This window comes from Necator americanus, chromosome III (assembly GCF_031761385.1).
Source record: "Necator americanus strain Aroian chromosome III, whole genome shotgun sequence".
NCBI classification, from domain to species: domain Eukaryota; kingdom Metazoa; phylum Nematoda; class Chromadorea; order Rhabditida; family Ancylostomatidae; genus Necator; species Necator americanus.
Window position 1 is genome coordinate 8360748 of NC_087373.1, and position 15691 is coordinate 8376438.

Below are 15691 nucleotides of genomic sequence, written 5' to 3' on the forward strand. Positions count from 1 at the left end.
CACCCTGATTCCCGTTCGTGGTCTCGAAGAGATCTACATCTGCTTGCATTTATCAGGGCGTAGGCGTAGTCCATAGGCTGCAGCCAGCTTCGATACAAGGTTGACAAAATGTTGAACTTTCGTACTGCTTTCCGCGAATATAACAACATCGTCGGCATACTCGAGGTCAGTCAAGGGGCACCCTGATGGTGCTAAGACAATGTCGGCAGGACACTGGTTGACTGTTCTTCGCATAATGTCGTCGATTGCGAAATTGAACAGGTAGGGTCCTGCCACCGCCCCTTGTCTTACTCTAGTTACCAATTCAAACGGTGTTGTACATCCGGCTGGTGTTCGAACTGCAGCAGTTGTTCGTTGATTCATGTCATCAAGCAAGCGAACGAACTTTCCTGGTACTCCATCGGCGCGAAGCGCGTTGAAAAGACGGCCTCGGTGAGGGGAGTCGAACGCGGCTTCAAAGTCCAGAAACGCTAGTTGCATTGGCTTCGAATACCGCTGCCAAATTTCGATCACTCTCCTGACGATGAACACCTGGTCAATCGTAGATCGGCCAGGATGAAAGCCATCTTGCTCGTCGTGCGTTGTTTCTTCGCGATGTTTAATGAGTCGGTCCAGGATAATGCGCTCCAATACCTTGTACATAACACGCAGCAAAGAGATCCCTCGATAATTCCTGGGGTCCGTGACGGATAACTTCTTGTTAAGGGGAATTATGATAGTGTGTCTCCACGAATCAGGTATCCTTTCGTCTATCCATATTGAACGGATGATCTTTGTCATCTCACGATTCCCAGACGGAGGAAGATATTTCAGCATTTCTGCGCTAATCCCGTCGTCTCTACCAGATTTCCCATTCTTCATTTTTTGAATACAGACCAAGACCTCCGACTCGGTCGGTGGCTCCTCGTTAACCGCATATGTCGGTCTATGAACGTGTTCGAGTTCAGGAGCTGACGGTGCTAGCCGGTTCAGCAAGGTCTTGAAGTGTTCCCTCCAAATTGGAAGGGTTGCTTCACCAACAGCTGCTCCATTGGCAGTGTTGAGGACAGAAGAACATCTTTTCATTTCGTTGCTACTACTTTATTTAATATAGGCTTTCCGTTAGTTCTTGTCCTCCCACGCCTTCTCAAACTCCCATCGCTCTTGACGTTCACTCGTTATCGAGGTCTTGTTGCAGTTGACGACGCAGCTTCCTTCTAAGACGCATTTCCTGGTTGAAGTCACCAGCGCTGCGCGCGACACATACAGAATTGTATGTGGATTTTGTTTCAGCAGATGCAAAGGCAAACTTCTTCCGCGGCAATAGAACCGGGAGCGTTTCCTTTGCAGCGTCCTGGGTGTACTTTGTGAAGGAATCCGCGTCGCTATACTTCTTCCTGGTCCGTACTCCAACATGAATAGACACACGTTGGCGGAATTTTGTTCTGAATTCATCGTCTTTCAGACTTGCCATGTCGACTTTCGGTTGGAGAGGAACTCCTCCATTTCTCTTGTGGAACCGTATCTTGAAGCTGAGAAGAACTGGACGGTGGTTAGAGTCGAACGCGACGTCCAAAACAGCTCTAGATTTTCGGATATCTGACTGAGGAATGTTCCTCGCCAAAACGTAGTCGAGCTTAAGCTTAAGAGTCCTCATCTTCCGCCTGCGCTGCTCTTCAGGCGTTAAAAGGGTTGACCCCTGCCACGTGAGCTGATGGCGTCGATGATTCCTATTAAACGTGGAAGCGATGATGAGGCCCGTCTGTTCGCACAAGTCGACCAGACGGTCACCGTTGTCCGACGTGCGCTTCGCTGCATAGTACCATTTTCCTAGCACAACGGATTGCTGTTCGAGTCCCATCTTCGCATTTGCGTCGATTTCGACAATGACCACCTGCTCGCTTGGTATTTTAGACATCAACGCATTGAGTTCATCTTAGAAGGCGTTCTTACTGTTGTCTTCAGCTGTTTCCGTAGCTGCGTGAGCACTTACGATCCAGAGTTTACGTCCTCTGCGATCCCGCAGTCGTAGAAAGGCGCATCTAGACGACGTTGAGCCAAATTCCTCCACCAGGTTCTTGTAATCGTTCCTCACAGCTATCGCGCAGCCACTTTGTTCTCATCAGCATCGCCGCAGTATATGGTGTAATTTTCGATGCTGATGACGGGCCGATCCCTCATGCGTGTTTCCTGCAGTGCAGCAAAAGGCACACAGAGATATCGCAGAAGTCTGGATAGAGCGGCTCGTTGGAGTTCACTCGATAGTGTTCGGCAGTTCAGCGTGACGAAACGAATTGTTGGTGCCAAAGATTCCATGCTTCCTTCAGGCAGTTGACCTTTCAGGTTATGGGCTTTGGCTGTGTGCTGGACGACAGCACCTTTTTGCAATGTATGGAAGCTTTCGCCGTATAACAGTGCAGGTTATATAGCTCGTACGTTCCAAATGCGTACACTCGAACGCCTGCTTGCGTTTAGTTGAAGCAAGGCCACCACGTGCAGGTAGCAATCAGACTCGTATACGCGGCCCCCAGCTCATCCTATAGGCATTGAAAAGGCAATTATCCGATGTATGCTCAAAACACCAACAGTAATGTGCACAGCTAGTATAGAACGTGACATATCACTAGAACTAGCAGTAAACATAGCTAGTTCTGACTCCTTAACTGCTGCCTGCTGCTATACATCATCACAGTTGCAAGATGATGTTGTGTTGGTGAACATCCCGAAAGACAGCGTCAAGCTACAGTTAGTTCGTATTAGATTCTACGATACGCAATGCTTTTCAGAGTTGTTTGTCCATTCGTTAAGACTGGAGACTACACGAAAATCGGAGTTATCTACTAAATAAAATGCCTATCCTGAAGCGGCATCTAAATTGGAGAAATAAGAAGGATGTTGAACCTGTGCATCGAAGAGCATTTGGCTGGCAAAAGGCGTGGAAGTTCGGTAACACTATTAGCCAATAATGAGAAGCATGATGGAAATGAGTTTGAAATAAAGTGTATGATATAAGCGCAGGAAACTTATGTAATGTAACGAAATAACTCCCGGAAAGGCATTGGAAGCATTCTGGATTTCCGTCAGGAATCCAGCCATAAACAACAAAAAAGAGTCTATCAATTACCAATGACTTCATGCCGTTTGTAACACTCTGTGAGCTATAGGATTGTCCCACATGCAGTTTCTTAACGTTATCCAGATGCTTATTTTATGTGCTAAATCTTGTAACGCAGCAGAACATGTCGTACCACAACTACGAGTGACAAAGATCGATTTTTATAAGGGGCCAAGGAACACGCCGCGTAGATCAGGTTCGGAAGAAGTCTTCTGATATGGTGACCAGTTTGTTTCTGGTCACAATGCTCTCGTCTTTCCTTCTTATTTGATTTTTCATTTTCTGAAAGACCAATACTAATCTTAGCTGTACATCAATCAAATTAGTTGAAAGCTATAGTTCTAAAGGTTTATCTAGGTCGTTACCTTATCTTTTCGCTTTCTACTCTCGAATTGATTGTCCCCAAACTTTTATATTTCAGTCTTCTTTTTTAAATATTGAACCAATGAAGAAATAAAAAAATCTGGTTTGCTACATCATTGTTATTACTTGCATCAATATTTTTCCTGCTTCTGATTTGACTGAAAGCTTGTATCAACTCCCTCAAACCTGTGATATTCAGACAATGTTTATATACAAAATTAAAATTAAGAAGGTCGTAATTTAGTTTAATCTAGTTAGGAGCTCGAAACCAAATACTTGAACTATTTTGCTTTTCATGTGTTTTTCTTCGATCCTTACACAGAACTTAGCTGGAAGCTGTTCCCTTTTCTACGTTCTGGTATTAAGGCCTCATTCCGGGAGTGAATTCCGTTCTTCTCGCATTCCATATTGTTTACAATTGTATCTCTCCGTTTTCGGGACGGAGTCTGAATGGTAAGCGCTAATTCCAAGGAGTTCACATGGACGCCACTGAATAGTTCGCTAACCTTCAAAGTATGTAAATTCTAGCAACTGAATGATTGTAAAAGGACTTAGAATTTAGGTCTTCAATCGCCCCAATCGAATCTGTGAAATCTGTGAATCAATATAACTTGAGGAGAGCCGAACTAAGCTAATCTTTACAAAGTTATGCTAATTATACTGCAGCTAATAATGAAAGAACATAACCAAAACGAAGGAGAAACTTACGTGATGTCTTTTCAATGGAATTTCTTGTCAGTGCTAAATGAGGTTTGCGCGTTAGAATATCAAGTAGTTATCGTGGAAGCTGAAGTCAAATCCAGACAGTGAAAGATCGTCGCTGATATGTTTGTTGTAATATATCATGCATATGTGAGAAGTGTGCAACGATTAAATGCCAGAACAGGTAGTGAAGTATGCTGGGACCGATATAATCAATTTAAATTCTCGAATGGTCTCGATGGTTTGGTCACGTCTTGCGGCGAGAGGAAAATTCTGTTGCCAAAACCGCTCTGAAGCTCGACGTTTCAGGAGTGCGGCCGCGTGGGAGGCCAAAGATTCGCTGGTTAGACCGTATGAAGCTGGATATGATAGATGCGCGTTTGTTTACGGCTGATGCAATGGATAGAACCAAATGAAAGACAGAAAAGCGGACCCTGCAACAATGCGGGACAAACGCTAGGAAGAAGAAGAAGAATCCAGTCGTTCACGGCTCTGGTCCAATGGTTGACGTTAAAGCGCCTCACGTGTCCGGCCCACCTTATTTAACTTTTCTTGGCAAACGCGGCAGCGTCTCTAATCTTCGATCGCTGACGTAGGAGAGACCTTCGAATCCCGTCTCTCACCTGCGTGAAACGGGATACTCCTAGCATCACTCTCTCAATTGCACGTTCAATGACGCTCACTGCGTTTTCTTCCTGCTTGCTTAATGTCCAGGTTTTCGAAGCATAGCTCAAAGCAGAAAGTACGGTGGTGTTGAAGAGGTGAGCACAGAGCCAGATTTTACGTATGTCACAGTCCTCACATAATATCGCGTAATAAGTTGCATCGTCGAGGAGACCGGATCACCCGAAGCTCTTTCCTACTACTTTTTCTGTACTACTTGGGGGATTGAGCGTGATTGTACTTATGAACTACACTTCTTCCTCTATCCAGTCGCGAAGGGATCCTAGGATTATTATTTTCAAGATACGTGATCTTTTTTGGTCGTGATCCCTGACTAACGTTCTGATAAGTTCGAATTCATCACAGCCTGAAAACGTGGAGTCGAAAGTGGTTTATTCGGACAAATATCTCATCCCAAACAGAGAAAAAAGTCCGCAAATCTGCCTTTGGATCTCACAGGTAGAAGTGGAAGTGCAAACCGTATCATAGGTTCAGAAAGTATTTTTCCGTCGCTATTGGATACCGGGGGGAGCTGGATAATATGATGCAATGCATACGGCGGGATGGTTCTGCTAATGAGAAATTGGAATCGCGAAGTCACGCCGACAAAGGTGGTGTACGAACACGTGTTCTGTGCTTCTATGCCTAACTCGAAATCTTCTTCTGTGTGATTGCTTTCATATTTGATCCCATAGTTGCTCTTGTATAATTGTTTAATTTGACAGCATAGCAGACATTTGCAGAAAACGAAAATTGAAGTAGCATATTATGAATTTTCAGAATTTCTCCAACGCTTACATACAGTTGTTTATGCTTGAATCAGAAAACCTTGATGTATCATGTAGGAATTGCCTGAGCGGTACCTGAAGTGCGGCCGTTTCCATTGATTGATATCCACAATGAAGTCCACAAAAATGAGGATTGTGCAGCAAAATTTGCTTATCCGATTCACAAAGTAGGGTTTTCATGGTTATCAAAGGCAACGATTTTAGTTTTCATTTACTATGTTATAAGACAGGAACGGAGTTGTACATACATATTTCCCTCACGGCTCATAAATGATATGCAATCAGAGCAGATATAGGTTGTTCGCAGAAAGAGTGCAAAGTCGTGGTACACAAACGGGCTCAGTATAAAGAACTTTTGCGGTTTTTGATCTACGCAAGTCATATGCGGTTGGCACAATAATTAGTACGTGCCGAGCACGTGTCTATCACTCTCTGGACTGGTAATACCTCAGGTACCCGGTTAATGTGCTAGAGATAAGAACTTGGTTTGGACTCCTTTGATTTCTTATTTCGAATTCCACCTCTTCGAAAGTAATAACTTGCTCTGCTCTGAGGGATTTTGGAGAATATTTCAGGAATTTTCCGAGCTTTGACGATTTCCACGACGCCGAATCTTTAACCGTTGTAAGGAGTGTCAATGATAATCGTTACGTTAAAAAGTGGGAACAAATAAATATTGGTACGATAAAATAATTAAGAAATAATTGGTTATTATTATCCTTTATTCGTGGCTAATCAAGAAATACATTATCGACACGTTGCAAACGATAAGATTCAAAAAAGGTCAGATATTTTTTTCTTTTTTTATTTTTTTCTATTTTTCTTGGTCCTTTATGCCAATCGTAACTTTCATACATCTAACTTAAACTCGTTATTTTGACATGAGTATGATTTCTTCAAAGACTAGTAATTTTTGTAGGCTTAAATTACAGAAAAAGCTATTTTTTAAATCAAGAAAATTAAGCATAAAAAGTTCTATCTATATTCTCTATTCTAAAAAGTATCCGTTCTGTTACTGACTTCATATAATCTTTCAAGACCTGCAACGGCTCTGATTTAAAATCCACTGCGGGATCCGAGTCCTATCGGAAATGGATCCAGGAAGAGCTGCTGAGTTTTTTTGTCAAAATTAAAAGCTTTTTTTTTAAATGATTATCAAAATGTCATCAAACCTGACTTAGAAGCAACAGATGGTCTTGTGTTCCACCTATTAACCATCAATTTGAACTGATGATCCAAACTCATGGAAGAGGAGGAAGTGAGTGTAAATTCGTCTTTTACAATACAATAATACAGCTAAAACTACACTTGAAATACAGAAACATACACACAAATACAGCGCTTAACCTTCCACTATCGAAAATAGTCAACTTTTTTCAATTGAGCCAATTTTTTTTTTCAGCGCTCATTTTTCGTGCATGATTTAATCTTCTGAAATTTACATCTCATCCGTTAAATCGGAAGAGCGTTACATACATACTCGCAAGAGAGATAAATGAGGAAAATTGTGCTACATTACGCCGTGTTACACATCCATCCAGGGAAAAAAACATGTCCTCAAACGTTTTCGTGCACATTTCAGCTGTCACGCGTGTTAAGCATGCGCTTGTTTACACTTTAATTTAAAGCACGCTTCGGAATTTACTAGCTTCGGATGAGCGAAATTCACTATGTTGCAATCCTGGGTATTACTGAAGATGCATCAGTGGAGGTGAGTAGCTTCTGAAGATTCAGGATAATCTCTAAAAAAAATTATCTATTTCCCCTTCTAAATAGAAGGAAACCCATAGAAATTTGTGTGTTTTGAGCCCAGTGCCTTCCTCTTTCATTAGGTATGACCATTTAAATCAATTATCAGCATTTTTCATTGAACTGTAAAGTTAAGAAAGGTTGCCGACTTTGAAGATTTCAATAAAAACCGCTGAGTTGTCGACTAATTCGGCATTAGCCGGGCCTCACGGAGCGCAGCCGTAAGTACCGACCGACGTTCAATCCGATGTGCGTGTATGAGTGTGGATGGAGGGACGCACTCACTCGCCTTGACCCTCATTTTTCTTCGCTCACTCAAACTCTGCATATGGTTTGATGGTGCTCAACAAGTACTTTTACTTCAACAATATTAATTATTTATGATTATTTTAAGATCTATGGTTCCTACGGAAAAATATCAGGATAGTACTAAAGTCTTTTTTAGAGTTAATTTTCGTATCTTTAGCTGAAGAGATGTTTCGACCTTCATAACGACTCAATTTGTTCCCTTCATATCGTTATAAATCATATTTTTCTTATTGTTCTTTTTTTCTGTTACGCTATTAGACGTCGATTGCTACTCTATCCATCTCCACCGTTCAGCTGAGAGTAGTGCAATGACCTTTTTGAGCAATTCGGTCGTAAATATCGGACTGAAAGGGTTTTGTCCAACACAGCTTTTAGCGATCATTCCTTTTTGTCTCTTTATATTAAGGTTTTAATTATGTTCATAGTCTGATTTCTTCTTCATTTTCTTCTCACTTCAAAGCCATGAGAAGCTTCTGGCAGAGGCAAGCCGACTACGTTAGGTACGGAAATCGAGCATTAGATCGAGTTCGCGATGAATTTTCTCAAATCTTTCCTCAATTCAAAAAAAAATCAGTTATTTTTTACTGCTATTATTTTCATATTTATTTTTAGTTCTTTTTACATTTGCTTATTTTAGCATTTATGTATATATTTTGTGGTCGTTCGAATAAATAAATAAATAAATAAAATAACTAATAATAATGATAAATAATAATAATAAAAGTGTAGAAAGATCTTGGCCATTTTATTTTTTCGAACGAAAATGATAGACTTCTCAGAAATAAGGTTCGGAAATAGATGATGGGTCTGAAACACGCTTGAACTCATGTGTAGTTACTTTTTTGAGGAAGATAGTACTTCGAAAAATATCGGAAAAAGACATCTATTGATCGATCTATTTGATAAAACTAATCGTTGCTAATGAATTCACACTTATACTATAGTGACCTTCACTTTTCTCGCTACTTCTGAAAAGTGAAGGGAATTTAAGTGAGAAGTTTGAGATAAGATAAATTTAACGAGAAGCGGATTATCACTTCTTATTTTAATTCAAATTATCCATGAACAACTTCGGCTATGAATTTTACTTTTCAAAAAGAAAAAGAAGTGCAGATAGTTTAATTAAGCGCTCGTATGACATTAAATTACTTAAAGTAAACTGAACCTGCTTATCTACTTTCTTAATTACTTACCTAAAACCAAATGTAACTAGAACTTGTTAAAAACTAAACAGGAATGAACTAAATAGGAATCATATAGTTTCTAAATACGCCACCACATTGGGGAACGAAAAATAAACAGAAATGGTCCTACACCGCCAAATTAAGAAACAAAAAACAGCACAAATAAATCTAAAGGAGTTGTAATCGAATTCATACACATTTACGTTCATCTTCACAAATCTAATCGAGACACAATTAGCGGAGGTCGCTAAGGTATGTAGGTGCGTACCTCATCGAGGCGGAACGAGTGCAAAAGGTACAAGACATGATTAGCAACTATTTCGTATAGGATTTAAGGTTAATGGACATAGGTGTTGGGGATTTATCCGGCTCTAAAGTACTTTTTCGTGTGGAAAATCCCGCTATAATACTAGATACTGAACTTTTGGGAACTTTTATTTAATATTTTCTTTTCTTTCTGTTTTTTTTACTCTCGTTTTCCCATAGGTGTTTTGGTGCCGATGATCCGTGCCATTAGTAAAACGGAGATTGTGATAAACATTTGCGTAATGCTCGCCTGACCTTTGTATCCGACGCCAAGAACGGCGGTAATTACTGGCCCTCACCTGGCCGCCTCGCCTATTCACATGGAATTTTCTAGCATGGGTCAAACGATCCTCACCGACCCGACCGACCACTCTTCGTGACCTCTCAGTTCTTCTCATCCATTGCCATCTCGCACCTTCCACCATACACTCAAAATAATCATACCAAGGTTCGTCCACTCGGCCTAGATTTAGGTTCGAATTTTTCGCGAAAAAAACCCATTCAGTTGAACAAAATATTCGCTCGTTTTTCGATTCTCTTGGACTCTCTTCACCGTTCGAAAACCTGGTTTCAAACACACCGTTAACAGAAATGAAACCTTCAATCTTAGAACTTTTCTGTTGAACTTCTTGAGCAGCTGTATACATTTTCGTGAATCTTGCATGAATTGATTTTGGTTAGATTCATGGAACAACAATGGATGGCCGCAAAAATTTATCCCGTTTTTTTTTCTGCATTTATTCAGTGCTATACTGTAATCGTAATTGTAATTTATGCGGGTATCCATTGTTACTTCTTTTATCACTCCTTGTTCAGAGTCATGAAAAAAATTTTATCTCCAAAATTGCAAAACAAGCATTTAATTTCTTTTTCGAATTTACGTACTCTTTCCCACCTGGATCCAGAAGCTACGGATCCGAGAATTACCACAGGCGCTCTGAGAGCGAGAACCGTGACTAATGTTAGCGCCAGCTGCTTGCTATGATGATCATAACCAAAGACTTGTTTTTTTTTTTTTTTTTTTTTTTTTTGGGGGGGGGGGGGGGGATTGTGGTCCTAAGAGTTTCCTCCACCTTTTCTATATATTTGCTCTGAGTTTTTCTAAACGTTTTCTTCTAAAATTTCCCTCTTTTTTCTATCATTGCAATCCCTATGTACTTCCAGGGTCCCCGCTCTATACTGAACAAGTATTTGTACATGAAATTAAGGATTTTAGCTGGTTTTTAGAAATGCGATACGCCTCTAACACGTTTAAATGTAGATCTAAATGAAAGTGGAAAACTGATTATTTAACCTTTTTTACATGATCTTTTCGGTACTTCTGAAGGTCGCTTGTTACTGAAAAAATCGATAGTCAGTGGATATAAGCTAAAAGTAGTTACTCAAAATCCTTCCACAAACCCTTCTCTGGAAAAATTTCAAAATTTACGCAAAAAATCCAATCACAGTTGACGAAAAACGCTCCCTTTCCTTAAACGTTTCAACGTCTCTCGATGTTTTTCTAAATGATTTATGTCAGATATCCAATGAAGAGAGCGTAGGCCAAACACTCCTCTTCAACGTCGAAGCCAGTTTCCATTATCCCTCTTACAACGAGTCATATCCAAGTGATGGCTGCGCTTGTCATCCATGAGAGACGATGTCTGTCAAACTTCTCCGACATCATCAACAAAGAGTGGTAGTGGTGGACAAATACGCATAACTACATGGAAAATACCACTCAAGACGGAACAAATGACATGTTTTCCCAGTGTTGTTTGACCGCCGATATCCACACAGATGAATAGCACCTGGGAAGAGCTTTCCGGGGTTCTATGGTGAAGCCACTTTTGTACTAACCGACTAAAAATTGTATATATTATAGATGGGGATCTTCATTCGAGAATGAAAACAATCGTCATTTTTTGTTCATATTCGTGGATTCGGTTCCGAAAAATCAGGATCGTGGACGAGTTTTTGAACTGCTCACTTCTTCACATAACTTCACCTCTTCTGTTTTCACTCTCAAAAATCAGTTGTATTCAAAAGTTATGCATTGGACCTATGTGACACTATCAAGTGTATGAAAGGAACTATTTAGGAAATGAAGGGGATCCACAGAATATCGAGTACCCCTTCGTATTGATTAATTGTCGATTTTTTGTAGAACTTTAACTTATATTCTCATCGTAAAACGATTGTTTGGAGCATTCCTCTCCGCTAAAAACTATTGCAACAGCAGCATTAGAGTGCAAGAATGGAGGAAAGTTCTGATTAGATTCAGGAAGATGGCGGGATTCAGGAAGTTTTGCCAACCAGTTGAGGTTAGGTGAACTTCTGCAACCGGTCACCTGAAATCGTGGCCTCAGTTAAAGGTTTTGTAAGCCGAACAGCTAATATTTAGCGTTAGTTAGCGCACAGTTCCACTTTTGGACTCTATGTACACTCACATATTTAAGTTACAAACTCATTATTTTACATTCTTTAAAGAAAAAAAAAACTCACTATTTTATCTTTTGCTTCCCTTTGCTCACATTTATCACCTTAGAAAGCCATTTCCGTTTCAGTATGGAGGAACGGGTGGAATTATCTGTCTGAAAGTTGTCTTATATCCTGTATACTGGCAAATTGAACTGTTCCTTCCTCCATCTTACGGATAAGAGTTGAGACTTAGCCTTCAAGACATGTAGTTCTAAGTTTGAATCATTTGTGCGAACTGAAAATGATAAAATGAATGATCTAATTGGCGCTAATCCAGCTTAAGATTTGCTTAGAACACCAATGAGAGCGTAAAGTGTTGTCTCGTTGGGCGAATTGAACGGTCCAGTGCTTTCGAAACCTGTGATTTGTCGAGGTGCTTCGGCTGAGATATTTGCATACTATGGTACATAAAGTGTTCTCGTTGAGATATTTTCCTACTACTATGTTCTGGACGTTTTTTCCTAGTGGGAACAAATTTAACGCTTTAAATTCCTTTTTGATGGACAACTAAAATTTACTTGAAAGTAAAATTATCTAGAAGAATTAGTCTCAAATTAATGCTCTAATGGATTTCCATCTATCAATTATTTAAGTAAAAACTGTTACATATATATTTAAATGATACTAATTTCGAGTTCCAGCAACGAATATGAATATGAAATAAGGTAGTGTATTATTAAAAAAAGTATTAAAAGATCTACTATTACATGTTTACTTTAGAGCAAAATGGAATTAGGAAAATCTTGTGGAAGTCGAAAGTTTGCATGATATGAGGAAATTTCATGAGATATGAATCCGATACAGAAATATACTAGATTTTTATTCATATATGTGAAAAATGAAAATAAAATAATAGTATAATAATAAATAAAATGATATAAAATGAAGATATAAATGAAAACGAACAAAAATAATGGGTGGCCAATATTTTTCGAGAAGCGAAAGTCAAGCTGAGGAATCTCCTATGGTTTAATCGATTGTAGTCAAGTGTTCCTGAATTAGTAGTACTGTAGGATATTGATAGGACGGATATAGCGCAATTGGTAAGATGTTCGGCTGAAACTCCACAACTCATTCGTGACTGCCCCACTGCCAACTAAGCCCTTCCATCTCTTCGGGGACCGCTGAATTGATACCAGATCTTTGTGGGAGAATAAAAAAAAACACTGACTCTACATATCGGCTCACCTACGCATATCATTTTGAGGCTGGACGTGGGTTCGTAAACCTGAGACGAGCCTCAGAGTTGAGGTCGAAAGCTGGGCGCATCCCCATACGGATTAATCAACGTCGTACGCTCTATTTTTTTTACAGTAAATTAATACTATTGCTTCATTAATTAATTACTCTTTATACGAACTCTGAGCTCACTAATTATAGCTTAGGGCTGAGCTTCACCGAAGATCACATGCGGCTCCTGCTTTTTGGAATTCGCCTCACAACTGTCGAACAATCCATCCATCCGTCTTTCCTCGACCAGAGCACTTTTTCTTCGGACACCAGTTATGGCTATGTGTCGCATCAAGGGTGCAGTTGTCTTGTTACCGCGCCACTTCTTTCCATCCGCCTTTACCTCGCTCGGTTTCCCTCCACTTTTACACATTTCTGTCATATCGAATTCTTCTCTGACGATTGATTCTTCTTGATCGGCAGATTGAGTGAGAGACGAGTTTTTTTTTCTTCGCAAAAAAAAATTCCCCTCAAAATTTATCGGCATCGAAAAGTTATTCACGTTTTTTTTCTCCACAAACATTCAGAAAACTTATTCTCTGTATATATTTTCAATTGTAAATATTTCGAACGTTATGTAGCGTTTGGTCCTAGAACGAAAACGCTTCCAATTACTGCTTTAAATAATATGTATTTTATTTTCTGAGCAAAAAAAAAACTATCTTACGGTTCTAAGGGAATTTATTTCATTCTCTTATCTTCCGCATATTCTCTGAGGGCCAGCGCATTTTAAGTACAAAACAATGACCTTTCAAAACGTGTTATTTATTTATTTAATTATGTAATAAAGAGAATGAGAGGACTATGCGACACTAGTAGACCTGCGTGCCAAGATGTTTTCCATCATGGATCCTTAGATTTTCAGAAAGTCGTTCCCGTAGTCGTGTTCAACTTAATTAATGAATAAATTAATGCGAATTAATGAGTTATCTCGAAATCTAATCTCCGTAGAGTTTCAATAGGTGTTCAATAGTTTTTTTTCGACTAGTCATGGATTTTTAATGTGTTAAGGGAATTAGCTTTTTTGTACGAACAATACAATATTTTTAAATTTATCCTGAAAAAAAAAACCACTTCAGACGATAGCTAGCCGTAAAAAGAGTGGATAGTTACGTGAAATAAAATTTCTTTGTCTGTATATTTTATTTGTATACGTTTAAGCAATGCATCTAATTTTAATTTAATCTTATTAGGTTTTAAGTCTAAATTTCCTAACTTTCGTCCTTTCGAGCCAAACAAGAGCTGCGAGTTAACTATCACCAATTGACTGGTTGCCTTTGCAAAGATGTCAAAATGTTGCAATCCGTCGGTGGTGAATGCATAGTGACGTAGTTTTGTTATTTATTATTTATTTTCTCATTTATTTAATTCATTACCCAAAGGGAAAAGTTACCTTTTTAAAAAAAAACACTAGTATCCACCTTTTACAGTTGAATTTCATTCAGTTATTGTGGTTACTGTAGTCGATTTATTCCTTGTTCTGATTTGTTTTGACGTTTCGACCTTTATAACTTCTTTTCAAGGACCTGAATAATTTAAATTAAAACAAGGAATGAACAAAAAATATATCAATGTAAGACTCTGTTAGTCAAAATTTTTCTGAAATAATGTGGAGAAAGCTTAGGCTTGAGAAGCGGAGGACATGGATTCGGACAATTATGAGAGTGAATACGCTGGAATGCATGATTTAGAGACTTATGAGATGAGCAACATCCAGGGAAAATATCAACAGTAGAATTTTAAAAATTAGGAGGCTCAGTAGTTCTCAAGCGGATCTTTGACTTCATAAATTGAGAACGATCTGTTTTCCCGTCACGAGAAGGTCTGCGCCAGTTTCCATTGTCAAAAAAAAAAATTAGAAACGGATTTTTTCCCTTTTTTTGCCTTGACTCGGACAACATGCCGATTTTGTTCTTCTGGTACATCGTTAGTGTATGTGAATAAATAAAGGAATAAATAATTCAATGAATTTAAGTTCAATAAAAGAACTTCCTTATGGATCTTCTTCTCCTCTTCTTCTCTTCTCTATTTCATTCACGTAGTCATACTTTTCCAGGTTTTCAGTCATCATTTCCATTCCTTCACTTCATTTTCCTTCCTTTATCTATCACATATCTTACCAATCATCAGCTTATCAATAGTAGGCAACAAATCCTTATGCTTCTTTTTGCTTTTTTTCCCACAGGAAAAAAATAAAAAAAGAGAGAAACGAGAGGAAATCGTAGAAAATCAGGAATTGTAAAGATCGCTATGCAATGATTACTTCAGTAGTTGCGTTTTAAAGTTACACTATGTACTCTACTCAACGTCTCGTTGGTTTTCCGAGAAAACATCGGCAATCGACTTTGGAATTCATCCGTGCGTTAGCATCTGCATATATTTGCCTTTTCGTTCAGTTTAATCTAATCTCTCATTTTTTTTTCTTGGACGGAAAAAAAGAGTTCTACTATCTGTGGACGGTTTTTCTAAAACCAATTTCTCCTATGCAAATCCTCCTAAAATCTAAAATATTCGACTTCACATCCGGAATTCTTAGATTTTCGCCGACACACTGAGCGCATGTAGTTCAGAAAATAACTCGTAGCACTTGCGTTTTGTCATCGGGCGGGCCGAACGTTCCACCCATCTTGCCATATTCCAGACGTCCTTGAGACTCTTTCGTTACAAATGTGCGTCACAACGTATGTTCTGCTCATGCATGAATGATCGATCATGATCGAGCAATACCACGCGTACCGTAATTATCGTATAATACACATATATTCTCATACAATGCTGCATCAAAAGTGAGATCGTAGAAAATAATCGATGAAAAAAAAATGTGGTTTGTCAACTTTTTAACG

General features: G+C 39.1%; 3 protein-coding genes across 3 annotated transcripts; all 3 read right to left on the bottom strand.

Annotated features, from left to right (window-relative positions):
- Nucleotides 1-33: 33 nt before the first annotated feature.
- RB195_008966 (uncharacterized protein) lies at nucleotides 34-1065 on the bottom strand (the record flags this gene model as incomplete). Its single annotated transcript, XM_064195736.1, has 1 exon — nucleotides 34-1065. One exon carries the CDS (start codon nucleotides 1063-1065, stop codon nucleotides 34-36), a length of 1032 nt encoding a protein of 343 aa, XP_064046881.1.
- Nucleotides 1066-1150: 85 nt separating this feature from the next.
- Nucleotides 1151-1897, bottom strand: RB195_008967 (uncharacterized protein; the record flags this gene model as incomplete). Its single annotated transcript, XM_064195737.1, has 1 exon — nucleotides 1151-1897. One exon carries the CDS (start codon nucleotides 1895-1897, stop codon nucleotides 1151-1153), a length of 747 nt encoding a protein of 248 aa, XP_064046882.1.
- An 11102-nt stretch (nucleotides 1898-12999) lies between these two features.
- On the bottom strand, nucleotides 13000-13230 carry RB195_008968 (uncharacterized protein; the record flags this gene model as incomplete). The annotated part of the gene is made up of 1 exon (XM_064195738.1): nucleotides 13000-13230. The coding sequence occupies one exon, from the start codon at nucleotides 13228-13230 to the stop codon at nucleotides 13000-13002; it is 231 nt and encodes a 76-aa protein (XP_064046883.1).
- Nucleotides 13231-15691: the final 2461 nt, after the last annotated feature.